General features: G+C 47.2%; 1 protein-coding gene across 2 annotated transcripts; it reads left to right on the top strand.

Annotated features, from left to right (window-relative positions):
* Positions 1–9,420: 9,420 nt before the first annotated feature.
* Positions 9,421–14,148, top strand: EZH2 (enhancer of zeste 2 polycomb repressive complex 2 subunit). Of its 2 annotated transcripts, XM_069222118.1 has the most exons (2): positions 9,421–12,776; positions 13,161–14,148. In XM_069222118.1, the coding sequence occupies exons 1-2, from the start codon at positions 11,225–11,227 to the stop codon at positions 13,448–13,450; spliced, it is 1,842 nt and encodes a 613-aa protein (XP_069078219.1). In that variant the 5' UTR covers positions 9,421–11,224; the 3' UTR covers positions 13,451–14,148. The 2 variants fall into 2 exon arrangements, with proteins under 2 accessions (XP_069078219.1, XP_069078218.1); XM_069222117.1 differs by having other exon boundaries at positions 9,421–14,148.
* The last annotated feature ends 362 nt before the right edge of the window (positions 14,149–14,510 follow it).

Here is a 14,510-nt window from a genome sequence, read left to right as displayed (position 1 = left end):
AGTGGTTAAACAGAAGAAATCCACTCCTCTAGTTTACATCAACCATCACAAAAGAGTCATTACCATTTCCTGACCTGGTAATAAGGGCTGACAATGAAAATGTATCTACAAGAGTAATTCACAAACCAACAGATAAGAATAATCTACTTTCCTTTAATAATTTTCACCCTAAATCATTAAGGAAAAACTTGTCATATGGACAGTTCTTGAGACTTCGTAGGAACTGTTCAGATTTAAGGAGTTTCAAGGCTGAATCCCTGAAACTAGAATGTAAGCTGAGAAATTGAGATTATCTACAGAGAATAGTGCAGAAGGCTCAAAAATAAGCTAGGTTTTGTGACTGAAAGGTGCTCCTGGAACAGAGAATGAGACCAAGGGTTGACAGACCCATTTGTGTAACAACATTTAGTACAGCTTCCAAACTTGTGAAAAAGATATTAACAAAAAACTGGTGTATCCTTAATCCATCAATTTGAATCTAGCGGCACCTATGTTCTCCTTTAGGAGGGGCAGAAGTCTCAGTGATTTGTTAGTACATACAAGGCTTCGACAGCAAGGGTTGACCGAGGAACTGAGATGTGGAACCTACCACCATTGCAGGGCCATACAGCATGTGGTTCATGCAATGTATGTCCACTTACAGAAAATATGAGGGTAGTGGATGTGGGACTAGCTTACCCGTGGGTCCAAATGAACATATCAACTGCAACTCAGAAAATATGATTTATTTGATCAGATGCCCCTGTAACCCATCTTACATTGGGATGACGAAGCGGAAAATTAAGACCAGGACCATGAACATAGGAGTAATAATAGGTGCAAAAAAGCAACAACTAAATTAACTTCTCATTACTTAGAGTTTGGCCACGGGGTCTAGGATGTGAAATGGACAGTATTAGATAAGCCAACGATTCCTAGCAATGTAAGAGATGTAAAAGGATTCCTTTTTAAACGAGAACAGAAATGGATTTATCCAATCCGTAGCCATGAAGGGGATTAAACAATGATATACCTTGGCATCAATTGAATAGCTTATAAGGGACGCCCAAAAAGTACATTTTGGTGTTAGAAAATCCCCTTTGTTCTAAAATGTCTCTTATCACCAATATAGATATTGTCAGTGATTGTAGGGATGACTTTGATAAAACTGAGGGACATAATGACTCTAGGGCTAATGACTGTGGGGGAACTAGCACACATAAGAGTTACGAGTGCAAGCATGCTTCTCCCTTCATGACAGCACACCTTTTTACGCCAGGGACGGAAAAATCAAAACAACCCTACCTTCTCCTTCCTCTCTTTCTCCTCCCCTTCCCCCTTTTTTTCCATAGCATGTACTTTATAGCACATTGACTACCTTTGTAAAAAATAAAAAACGAAACCCGGGGTATAGCCGTAATAGACAGGGGGCTACAAAAGGGATGGGAGACACTACTCCAATAAATAGTGACTACAGAGATTAAAGAACACATATTTCAAGACGTGAGAGTAAAACTGTGGATTACTGACAGCTCAGCAAGTTTTTAACTTGCTTCAGCACACATTATTTTGGAGCGTGCATGAGCGATATGTAGGAGAACAACTCTAAGATGGCGGCCCCATTGTTAAGATAAGTCTAGTGACTTAGGAGCACGTGACATGGTGGAAGTGACATGGGAACGGAACAATAAGAGATGGAGTCAGTTCCCACACCAGCGTCTTCACTGAGCCGTGAGTGGCGGGGAGGAGGCACCAGTCCCTTGAATAAGTAAGTGAAGGCGGGAGGAGGGATGCATGGGGCATTTACAATGTTGGGGAGATGAGTCCTCAAGAGGGGAGAAGTGAAGGACTGGAAGGGATGCTTTGCATAAATTAGAAAAGAGAACAGATAATTGGGGGGGCTTAGATTATATGATACCAAGGAACCACGGGCGCACTTTTGTGACTGAATGAGCACTACCACATTAACACTATGAAATAAAATGTGTCTTGATCTTTGCAACAGCGAGTGACTAAAGGGAGGTGCTCCCACCGGGACTCCAGGTTTAGAGACAGGAGTCGTGAAAAGTGGTAATCAGCCATCCAAAACACAACTTATTTCACGCTTTTTGTATCTGGATGAGTGCCTGAGTGATGGATTTTTAATCACAATGGAGGAGATGAAGGAATGGAGAGTCCAGATGAGGGACTCTCATTGGTTACCATAAGTATATATTTCACACATATGGGTGTCAACACACTGGTTCTTTATGTTTGTACATATTTACTTGTTGGTTTGTCTGTTTGTCTTCTAGGTATTTTCTAAGTGTCTGTACTGGTAAGGGACCACTGAGTCCAGGAAACTTCTTTGCCAAATAAACCGTATAGGTACGTGGTGATGATAGAGGGATGATTGTCCTGATGAAGGCCATCAGGCCTATAAGGGCAGAACATAATGGCCGAAACATGTTGACATACTAGCAGATGGCAGGGGAGATTGGGTGGTAATTCCCCAATAACTCCACCACAATAGTAGTTTTAATCCATGAATAAAATTAGAAGCAGGTACCTATGAGATAGTTTTAATGTATATATGTGTTCTGCGGAATGGATCCCTAAATTTATTTTGTGTATTGTCTTTCTTTTTTGCTCCAGACATGACGATGGTTATCGCGGGGATGTTGAAGAAATAGCCTGATGATGAAACATGCCATGACGAGTGGATGAGGGCAATTTTTAAGTACATAGCGCTGTTTTCCACTTAGGCAGGTCTGTGACGACTTGTAAGGAGTTTCTGCCCCTCCTCTTTATCCCATTTTGTGTGTTTAATTATCGTTAATTGGGAGGATGGATAAGGAGGATACACCTCTCTCCCCTCTTTTGTGTGTGTTATGGCAGCTTTGGACACCTTTTGAACCTGGAACGTGGACAGTGCTCACCGTGGCTGGCACAATAATCACTGCCCAAAAGCGGACCAAGCAAGTAACCAGGAACATCTCATGGTACTGCAAGGCAGTGTTTTTCAACCTTTTTTGGGCAAAGGCACACTTGTTTCATGAAAAAAATCACGAGGCACACCACCATTAGAAAATGTTAAAAAAATCTGGCACATGATGTTAAAATACATTGCACGACAAGTAAGGTGCACAAGAGGGACATAAGAGGCAGTGGAAAGGGAGAAGAATACAGATTGGGAGGTGTAGTAAATGAGAGAAAGCGCATTATTTTGTGAAATAACCAACATTTTTGAAGTCGTTCTTTACAGAGGGTTTGTCTGTGTGTAAAAACTGTTGAAATCCGACAGATGTCTCACATTAGCCAACTGAAAGTACCTGCATCCAATTATTTATCACAAAATACATTTATTAGGGGGGTTGTAACACCATACAACCCCATCCCTGAAGCTACGCCCATGGCCCCCAGCCTACATCTCCGACCCCTATATATGGGTCCATGCCCAACCTGTCTCCTCCTCTCTCCGTCCATGCCTATCTCTCACCCACTTTTCTCTGCCAGAATGTTTGCCTGTTTCCTAGATGCCTGCGTAAATATACCTGACCTTCTATCCCTCATAATCATTTACTTTCTGCCACTGCTCGGATTCCAAATATCAGCTGTTGCTACATATTCTGATCTACAACCAAGTAAATGATTCTTTCAGTTTAAAACTGTTCCAAAAGAGCAGAAGTCATGAATGGTGGAAAAAAAAAACACTCAGGGCTGTAGCTTCAACTAGTGCAGCAGGAGCAGTGGCACTGAAGCCCAGAGGCCTGAGGGTCATCTGAACGCTCCTTATCGCTGCATTTTATAAATTATTCAAAGAGCATGTGCTTTGCGGACGAGGGAGCACTCCCTTCCTTGCAGTAGGACCTATGATACGCTGGCTACTACGCTACTGAAACTCACTGTTCGCCTTCCATGCGAGGCAAAGGCAGAAATGGAAACAAATAGTTTATGTTAAAATATTACCGACAAAAATATCGTCCTACAAAAATATCATATCCCAAATTTCGCCTTCCACATTATTGTGAAAGTAAGCCTAAACTGACTACCACAACGTAGTGAAAAGATAATATAGGTAAGAATGGATGTACTGTTTCTAACTTCACATCTAGGTACCTTGAAGATTGTTATCTATGAAGACAGATATCTTTACCTGCAAGGACTAACCTTCATGATATCGGAGTAGTCGTTATTCTGGGTACTATGGGGCTTATTTACAAGCCCCTTGCGCCGCATGTGCGACAGTTTTTTTCCCATAGAAAAAGTTTGTGTAGCTCAGAAATGAAACAGTGCCATGCAAAAATGTTTTGTGAAGTGGCACCTGGACTCAGATGGCCTTTGACGCCTGGTTCAAGTCCGGCAACCTTACTTTGAAAAACCGCTGTAGCGCTCCGGGAAAAAGTTGTAAATATTTTGTTTCTTGCTTCGTTTAACTAATTTCTCGAAAAAAATAAAAGTTGCATAAACGTCCTAATATCATGTGACACTTCTTGAAACGTTTTAATTTTCCACTCATCCTCGCATGGATCGAGATATAATATGTCGATTGCGCCTTTCTACCTGTAGGAAAGCAGAACATGCATTCTCTGGAGCCAGCTCTTTTTACCGAGTTTTACTAGTTGTCGAGTTCTCGACCTCGGACCGATGGAAGTCTTATTCGGCCCTCTCACCGGCATTATGGTACACGTTACCCCATTCTGTCAGGGCTTGGTGTGAATATGGCGGGAAATATGCCCCCCAACCAGAACGCCTTCTTTTAACTGCACCTTCACATTCAATAACTATTAGTTAACATACATCGGTTAACTCCTGACTCACCTTATTGCAATATTCGGGAACATTTTTAACGTCTGCCTGCAGAATGTTCCCGAAGAAGGGGAGCGAGGGGGGTCCGGGTGGGTAGCGACTCCAACTCCTCCGGCGCTTTGTGAAATCTAAGAGCAACGCGGGTACAATGAAGAAGAACGAGGTAGACTCATCGACGCCCGGAGCGTTCCCATGGAGACATGGGAACTCGCAACTGACTCGTCGGGCTTTCCTGAAGAGAAGCTGGTTGGCGCTGGCGTGGACGTGGTCGTAACGACCCGTTCACGCCGCCCTAGTGGGCGAAAATTTATTTTTAATTTTTTTTTTTTAAATCTTTCGAATTTTTCCCACGGCACACCAGGCAACATCTCGCGGCACACTAGTGTGCCGCGGAACAGTGGTTGAAAAACACTGCTGCAAGGTGCCCTTCCCCCAGTCACAAGAAACCAACATAGAAGCAGAAAGCACTATGTGGGACACACCCACCAAAAAAGGGAGGCCTACTGAGCCACCCTCAGTCAACCTCCCACCCAAACAGGACACCAGAGAAAGAAGGAATGACACCCACCAGCACACCTGAAAGAACGAGGGCCACTCTTACCACCAGCAGTATGATCTCCGGCCAAATCCCCCAACGAGCTAATGGCTCAAGGACTTTGATACAATGAACATTGATACCAAATTGGGAAGGGGTGAAGTGAACCACACGGGGACTACTTGCTCATTGCTCCGGATGAACATCTTGTACAGCCTCTGGCCAGAGGCTATATAAAAAATGTGAGTGGACCAAGACGTGGTCGTTCACCCATACCATATTGCTGTGTGTGCCTGAGTTATTGCTGCGACGTCACTGGATAGCCCTGGGCCTTTGGTCTACATCGACGTTACTCAAAGTACGGCCCGCAGGCCGCCAGCGGCCCCACGTACCTACCTTGGCGGCCCGCGAGACGCACAACAAATGCCATATGATAATGGCCGCAGTATGTAAACATAGAAGAGGGCCGCGGGAGCATGCGCAACAGTGGCTTCTTTGTGCATGCTCCCGCGGCCCTCCTCTATGTTTACTTACGGCGGCCATTGTTTATGGCGTTACCGTGACGATCCTGGAAGCCAAAGCCCCATAAAAGTCAGTGCTTGCAGCTAACTTTTACGGGCTTTGTCGTCTGCTTCCTGTCACCGGCTCCACGTCTGCTGCCCGCCTGCCTGCCTGCCGTTCTACATTTGTGGCATCTTTACAGTGCTTTGAGTCAGGTAAGGCTCTTTGGTTATTTATTTATTTGTTTTTAATGTATAGTGTGTTTCTGGGGTAGGGGTGAGAGCAGATTGCGCTGTGTGTGTGCGCTGTGTGTGTGTGTTACTGGGGTAGGGGTGAGAGCAGATGGCGCTGTGTGTGTTGCTGGGGTAGGGGTGAGAGCAGATGGCGCTGTGTGTGTGTGCGCGCTGTGTGTGTGTTACTGGGGTAGGGGTGAGAGCAGATGGCGCTGTGTGTGTGCGCTGTGTGTGTGTTACTGGGGTAGGGGTGACAGCAGATGGCGCTGTGTGCAGATGGCGCTGTGTGTGTTACTGGGGTAGGGGTGAGAGCAGATGGCGCTGTGTGTGTTACTGGGGTAGGGGTGGGAGCAGATGGCACTGTGTGCAGATGGCGCAGTGTGTGTTACTGGGGTAGGGGTGAGAGCAGATTGCGCTGTGTGCAGATGGCGCAGTGTGTGTTACTGGGGTAGGGGTGAGAGCAGATGGCGCTGTGTGTGTTACTGGGGTAGGGGTGGGAACAGATGGCGCTGTGTGCAGATGGCGCTGTGTGTGTTACTGGGGTAGGGGTGAGAGCAGATGGCGCTGTGTGTGTTACTGGGGTAGGGGTGAGTGCTGATGGCGCTGTGTGCAGATGGCGCTGTGTGTGTTACTGGGGTAGGGGAGAGTGCTGATGGCGCTGTGTGCAGATGGCGCTGTGTGTGTTACTGGGGTAGGGGTGAGAGCAGATGGCGCTGTGTGCAGATGGCGCTGTGTGCAGATGGCGCAGTGTGTGTTACTGGGGTAGGGGTGAGTGCTGATGGCGCTGTGTGCAGATGGCGCTGTTTGTGTTACTGGGTTAGGGGTGAGAGCAGATGGCGCTGTGTGCAGATGGCGCTGTGTGTGTTACTGGGGTAGGGGTGAGTGCTGATGGCGCTGTGTGCAGATGGTGCTGTGTGTGTTACTGGGGTAGGGGTGAGTGCTGATGGCGCTGTGTGCAGATGGCGCTGTGTGTGTTACTGGGGTAGGGGTGAGTGCTGATGGCGCTGTGTGCAGATGGCGCTGTGTGTGTTACTGGGGTAGGGGAGAGTGCTGATGGCGCTGTGTGCAGATGGCGCTGTGTGTGTTACTGGGGTAGGGGAGAGAGCAGATGGCGCTGTGTGCAGATGGCGCTGTGTGCAGATGGCGCTGTGTGTGTTACTGGGGTAGGGGTAAGTGCTGATGGCGCTGTGTGCAGATGGCGCTGTGTGTGTTACTGGGGTAGGGGTGAGTGCTGATGGCGCTGTGTGCAGATGGCGCTGTGTGTGTTACTGGGGTAGGGGTGAGAGCAGATGGTGCTGTGTGCAGATGGCGCTGTGTGTGTTACTGGGGTAGGGGTGAGTGCTGATGGCGCTGTGTGCAGATGGCGCTGTGTGTGTTACTGGGGTAGGGGTGAGTGCAGATGGCGCTGTGTGCAGATGGCGCTGTGTGCAGATGGCGCTGTGTGTGTTACTGAGGTAGGGGTGAGTGCTGATGGCGCTGTGTGCAGATGGCGCTGTGTGCAGATGGTGAGAGGGGTGAGAGCAGATGGCGCTGTATGTGATAGACCGGACCCTGCAAGGGTAAGAACTGTGCTGCTGTATCTTTGTCTTGTAATGCTTAGGCACCAAGTTAGACCTTTGTTTGTGCAACCTCCAAACAATAATGCTTACTTTTATAACCCATACCCACCAACCCAGTGCAGCCAGAGAGAAACCACCCACCCATGAAAACTACCAAAAATCAGATGACAATCTAATATAAATCAAACCATTTGTGAAGTGTCCAGTGGGGTACACTTTGTGTGATGGGCAAACACCTTCAGCTTACTCCTCCTCCCAGGGGTGCGGTTGATAAATGGCTGCTGCATCTAATTAAATGTCTCTTGTGATTAGCATAGGGATATACTCTGGAACATTCCCATTTGGCTCTTGTGATTAGTGTAGGAATATACTACTAGAGCCAGGGCTGTTGAAAATGTCTTACAATAATACACTTATTTTTATCTGGCCCCTGGCATTTTGTGCACAGTTGATTTCTATTGCTGTGTGACCCAGCATGCTGAAAAAAAACAGTCTCTAAAAAGGGGCCCGTATACCATTCATTGGCCTCATTATGACCCTAGTATGCCTAGCAGGTTGCAAGCATAATTGCAAAAAATACTTTTTATAACATGGTCCTCTGGGAATCGGCAAAGGCCAGCATGTGTGTTGCCAATTGTTGGATCACGGTATGCTTTGTTTCCTTTTACACATCACTTTATATTACTTTGGTGTTGTGCACAGAGGTCTGTAGCGAGACGCAGTGTTGGTCCATTGGTCGTGAGGCGGTGTCCGCCCATCGGTCGCTCGTGAAGTGTTGTCGGTCGTGAAGTGGTGTCGGTCCTTTGGCTGTGAGGGGAAAATCTGATTCCTGACCCTTGAAAATCATTGCACAAACTCGCTGAGACCAATGGCCTACAGTCCAGTTACCAAGCCTTGCAAACGACCCAGATCCATACAGAGTGAACACAGATCATTCCAGGCAACATGGGAAGAAGAGTACTTGTTTGTTGAATGGCCAAAGGAGAAAGCTACCTGTTTGCTTTGCAAAGAGAAAGTAAATGTTCTTAAGAGATATAACCTGGAACGGCACTACAAAACTCAACACGCAAGTTATAGTGAGAACTTCCCATTGCACTCACAACTGCGTTTATCAAAAGTGGCATCGTTAAAGCAAACACTTCTTTCCCAGCAGAAGCTCTTCCTTTGCCAAATGAAGGAATCTGAGGCTGTTACAGAAGCATCATTCAAAATATGCTACCTGCTTGCCAAACATAAGAAGCCATTCACGGAGGCAGAGCTGGTGAAGAAATGTTTCCTTTCAGCAGCTGAAATTTTGTTTGAAAACTATAGCAACAAATCCAGCATTTTAAAAGAAATTGGTGCATTACAGCTATCGGATTCCACTTGTGCACGCAGAATAGAGGCAATGGGTGAAAATATCCAGGAGCAGGTGATCAAAGCTGTCAGAGAGTCAACGTTCTTCAGCATTGCCATGGATGAGTCCACAGATATAGGCGATGTGGCCCAGTTATTAGTTTGGGTGAGGTATTTGGACCAATCGCTTCATCCCAAAGAAGAGCTCCTGTGCCTTCTACCACTGCACGGGCACACAAGAGGAGAAGATATTCTGGACAGTATCTGCAACTACTTCGAAACACATCACATACCACTGGACAGTCTTGTTAGCATCACAACAGATGGCGCGCCTGCTATGATAGGCCATGACAGAGGCTTTGTATCTTTGCTTAAAAAGAAGCTCACTGGACAGCCTGTAATAGACTACCACTGCATTATTCATCAGGAAGTTCTGTGTGCAAAATTAAAGCATGGAGAACTGAATAACGTCCTAAAACTTGCAGTGAAAATTGTTAATTTTATTCGTGCCAAAGCCCTTAACCATAGACTTTTTAAGGCTATGCTGCAGGATTCTGAAGCTGAATATACAGACCTCTTGATGCACACTGAAGTGCGATGGCTAAGCAAAGGGAAAGTTCTGGAGCGGTTCATTGCTTTGCTTCCTGAAATTGAACACTTTACAAACAGCAGAGGTCAAACATTCCCAGAACTAAAGGATGTGAAATGGCTTTTAATGCTCCATTTTCTTTCAGATCTATTTGCACACTTCAATGCTCTTAATTTGATGCTGCAAGGCAAACAACAGCTTGTGTGGTCCATGATGAATGGTATTTACTCATTTGAAAGTAAGCTTGTGCTATTCAAAGAACAACTGGATGTTGCTGACTTCACCCACTTTCCAAAACTATTGGCTGTGACTCAGAGGTTTCCAAATGCACAAGAAATGCTGCCAACGCTAAATCTTGGTGCATGTCTTGAGGAAATTTCTGGGGAGATCAAAAGGCGATTTTCTCAATTCAGAACCCTCACCCCCCTGTTCAGGCTCGTTGAAAACCCCTGGATGGTGAGTGCACGAAATCTTGATGCTGTTGAACTTATTGGCGTGAAAAGACCGCAAGCACAAATGGAGCTGATAGACATGCAGCACAACTCAGCTCTCGAAGCATCTTTTTTGGGGCAGGCACCAGAAGAATTCTGGAACACTGTGCCTTCTGACAAATTTCCTGTTCTTTTTACAGTGGCCCAGAAAATAATTTGTATGTTTGCGAAAGTTCGTTTTCCACAATGGGACTTTTGAGGAGTAAATTCAGAAATAAGCTAACAGACTTACATCTGGATCAGCTCTTAAGGCTTGCCGTTTCAGACATAATACTAGATTACAGAACACTAATAAGAGACATAAAGTGCAAAATAAGTTCTTAGTATGTCTTCCTTTGACATACCTATTTTCCAGACTCAGAGAAAACTGTGCTGCATTGGGCCTGTGCTGAATATCCTGTTCACAAGAATTACCATGCCATGCCTCTTAAGATTACTATTGTCTGATTATAAAAATGTTTTTCAAAATGTCCTCTTTGTAGGTTTGTAGTTATACCTGGATTCAAAATGCAGCATTGTTTAGCAATGTTTTGAAAAAGGGGGCGGGTGGTTGTTCCCCCTCTAAGCCCCGCCCCCTCTAAGCCCCGGCCCCCCCCCTCACTTCAGTACGGCCGAGGCGCAAAACATACTGCAATTTTGGCCCCCGAGAAAAAGTTTGTGAGTACCCATGGTCTCCATCGTCCCTGGGTCACCACACACTCTTCATTAACTCCCTTCACCCATGATACACGCTGCTCTAAAACGCAAACTTTGCACTGGGGATCTAACCTTTTACATGAGCACCACATGCCGGAAAATAATGTAACTAGGGCCCTCTCTTTTGAATCGCTCCTGTGTGCGCTTTAACTTAAAAAAAAAATTAAAAAATGCAAGGCTCAGGAAACACACTTCAGTAGAGATGTCAAGCGAAGAAAGACTCAACGGCAACACAATACACGTTTAGCTAGGAAACATAGAAAGAGGAATGACGTGCTCATAGGAAAAGAAAAAGAGACTACACAGCCTTGAAACAAAAGAAGGACTGAAACCAGAAGACAGACGGAACTGGACGGCTGCCAGTGACACAAAAAAGAACTGACTGACTTGGCGCCTAAAAACTCCGGCGGAAGAGAGCCGACGGTGCCGGGTGAGCTGCGAGCGGCGCTGCTACTGTGCGAGCGCTCGAGCTCAGCGGCTCTCCCCACCGGCAGCGGTGCCGGCTGATCTGGCTAGCCATGGGCCAGATGGGGAAAAAGTCGGAGAAGGGTCCGGTCCGTTGGCGGAGGCGCGTGAAGTCCGAGTACATGCGCCTCCGGCAGCTGAAGCGCTTCCGCCGCGCGGACGAGGTGAAGAGCACGTTTAATTCCAACCGGCAGAAGATCGTGGAGCGGACCGAAGCCTTGAACCAGGAGTGGGCGCGGCGGCGCATCCAGCCCGTGTCCGCCGGGCCCCAGGTCAGCTCCCTGCAGGGCGCCCGGGAGGGCTCGGTCTCCAGCGACTGGGACTTCCCGGCGCAGACCGTGCCCCTGCGGACGCTGAACGCCGTGGCGTCGGTGCCCATCATGTACTCGTGGTCGCCCCTGCAGCAGAACTTCATGGTGGAGGACGAGACGGTCCTGCACAACATCCCCTACATGGGGGACGAGGTGCTGGACCAGGACGGCACGTTCATCGAGGAGCTCATCAAGAACTACGACGGCAAGGTGCACGGAGACCGGGAGTGCGGCTTCATCAACGACGAGATCTTCGTGGAGCTGGTCAGCGCCCTCTGCCAGTACAGCGACGACGAGGATGACGACGACGCCGCTGCCGGCGAAGGGCCGGGGAGCCAGGGTTACCACGAAGGCGCGGGCTTCGGCGACGCTGGCCGCCAGTACCCGAGGTTCCCGTCCGACAAGATTTTCGAAGCCATCTCGTCGCTCTTTCCGGACAAGGGCTCGGCCGAGGAGCTGAGGGAGAAGTACAAGGAGCTGACGGAGCAGCAGCCCCCGGGGGCCCTCCCCCCGGAGTGCACCCCCAACATCGACGGGCCCAACGCCAGGTCGGTGCAGCGGGAGCAGAGCCTGCACTCCTTCCACACGCTCTTCTGCCGGCGCTGCGTCAAGTACGACTGCTTCTTGCACCCGCTGCGCGCCACCCCCAACACCTACAAGAGGAAGAACAACGAAGCGGTGACGGACGGCAAGCCCTGCGGGCCGCAGTGCTACCAGCTGCTGGAAGGGGCCAGGGAGTTTGCCGCAGCCCTGACCGCGGAGCGGGTGGAGACCCCGCCGAAGCGCCAGAGCGGCCGCCGCAGAGGACGGGCCACCAACGCCAGCAGGCCCAGCACGCCGAATGTGTCCGAGTCCAAAGACACCGACAGCGACCGAGAAGCTGGAGCGGAAACCGGCGGCGAGCACGACAAGGACGAGGAGGAAAAGGACGGCGAAACGTCTAGTTCATCGGAGGAAACTTCCCGCTGTCAAACACCTGTCAAGATGAAGCCGAATGTTGAACCCCCAGAGGACGTCGAATGGAGCGGCTCTGAAGCCTCCTTGTTCCGAGTTCTCATCGGCACCTACTACGACAACTTCTGTACAATCGCCAAGCTTATTGGGACAAAGACATGCCGGCAGGTGTACGAGTTCAGAGTCAAAGAATCTAGCATAATCGCCCCAGCTCCTGCTGAAGATATTGACACTCCACCGCGAAAGAAAAAGAGAAAGCACAGATTGTGGGCAGCTCACTGTAGAAAAATCCAGCTGAAAAAGGACGGTTCGTCTAATCATGTGTATAATTACCAACCATGTGATCATCCACGCCAGCCCTGTGACGGCTCCTGCCCCTGCGTGACTGCACAGAATTTCTGTGAGAAGTTTTGCCAGTGTAGCTCGGAATGCCAGAATCGCTTCCCTGGGTGTCGATGCAAAGCTCAATGCAACACCAAGCAGTGTCCCTGTTACCTCGCTGTGCGTGAGTGTGATCCTGACCTGTGCCTGACGTGTGGCGCATGTGATCACTGGGAAAGCAAGAATGTGTCCTGCAAGAACTGCAGCATACAGAGAGGATCCAAAAAACATTTGCTTCTGGCGCCTTCGGATGTGGCAGGTTGGGGCATTTTTATCAAAGATCCAGTGCAGAAGAATGAATTCATCTCAGAATACTGCGGTGAGATTATTTCTCAGGATGAAGCTGATCGCAGAGGAAAGGTGTACGATAAGTACATGTGTAGCTTTCTTTTCAACTTAAACAACGATTTTGTTGTGGACGCAACTCGAAAGGGAAACAAGATCCGATTTGCAAATCATTCCGTAAATCCCAACTGTTATGCTAAAGTTATGATGGTTAATGGGGATCACAGAATAGGCATTTTTGCTAAAAGAGCCATTCAGACTGGCGAAGAACTATTCTTTGATTACCGATATAGTCAAGCGGATGCGCTTAAGTATGTTGGCATTGAGCGAGAAATGGAAATTCCATAGTTGCGACTACCTCAGCATCCAAACGTTTGCCTTACCATCTTCAGGAATATTCTACAACTCGGGCTACTTTTTGATATTTAAATACATTTGCTTTGATATGTGCAAAGTACCTTTTTGTAGAACAAGTAATTCGTAGTAACAAGCTTAAAACTAGTTTTGTATTGTCACCTCCAAGCCTTTTTAACACTTAACTTATGCAATACTTAGTTTTGGTGCATAGTCAACCTGGATAAAAAATACTTGAATTAACAAAACACCGACTCGCCATTACCAGAATAACCCAAACAGAATACGTATCAGACTAGCCAATTGGTACTTGTAGAAAAATACTAACCAATAACGACAAAAGAGAGTAGACTGGTTCGTAGCATTAGCCAAAAAAAACCCATATGGACGACGATGGAGAACTTTAGAATAATCTAATAGCGCCAAACCAACAGAATATTCACTCGCTCAAAGCAAGAGAAAGGGATTAGTACACAGTTGCTTCGACTGAACAGACCACAAACATTTATACCCCTTTTTAACCATGCTAAAAGCATCAGAAAGATTGGACTTACTCAAAAAAAGATGGGACTGAACTCAGTAGAATTGAATTTCTGTGTAGTATTTGGTGACCAGGGAGGTGTACGTTTTTAATGATTTTCTACTTTTAAATGCCTTATCTATATTCAATAAAAAAATGATTGGTGACTGCATTATTCTTTCCAACAAAACATGTTTCATTATATACAAACCCAGCGACAACATATCAGTTGTTCATCGGTTTTATGTTGTCAACAGTTAATACGGCTATTTCACTTTGCTCATGGCATCACAACCGTAGAGAGCGCAGATATGAATATGGGTACACCGCAGGCTGGTGTGACAATCGACATCTAGCCAGGGTGTGACCTTCTATGCACATTCTGTTCTGCAAGTCCACAATTGAATATTAAAATGAAAAGACCAAATGTATGTTAAGCTAATCACAGTTCCTGGTGCACATTCAGGTCTGCTGCATTATTGGAGCGGAAGATCATACATGAGTTGTACCAACAGTAGTAAAACTGCAACTTTC

This window comes from Pleurodeles waltl, chromosome 3_1 (genome assembly GCF_031143425.1).
Source record: "Pleurodeles waltl isolate 20211129_DDA chromosome 3_1, aPleWal1.hap1.20221129, whole genome shotgun sequence".
NCBI lineage: Eukaryota > Metazoa > Chordata > Amphibia > Caudata > Salamandridae > Pleurodeles > Pleurodeles waltl.
The sequence above is the reverse complement of the archived record's forward strand: the minus strand, read 5'-3'. Positions and strand labels throughout refer to the sequence as shown.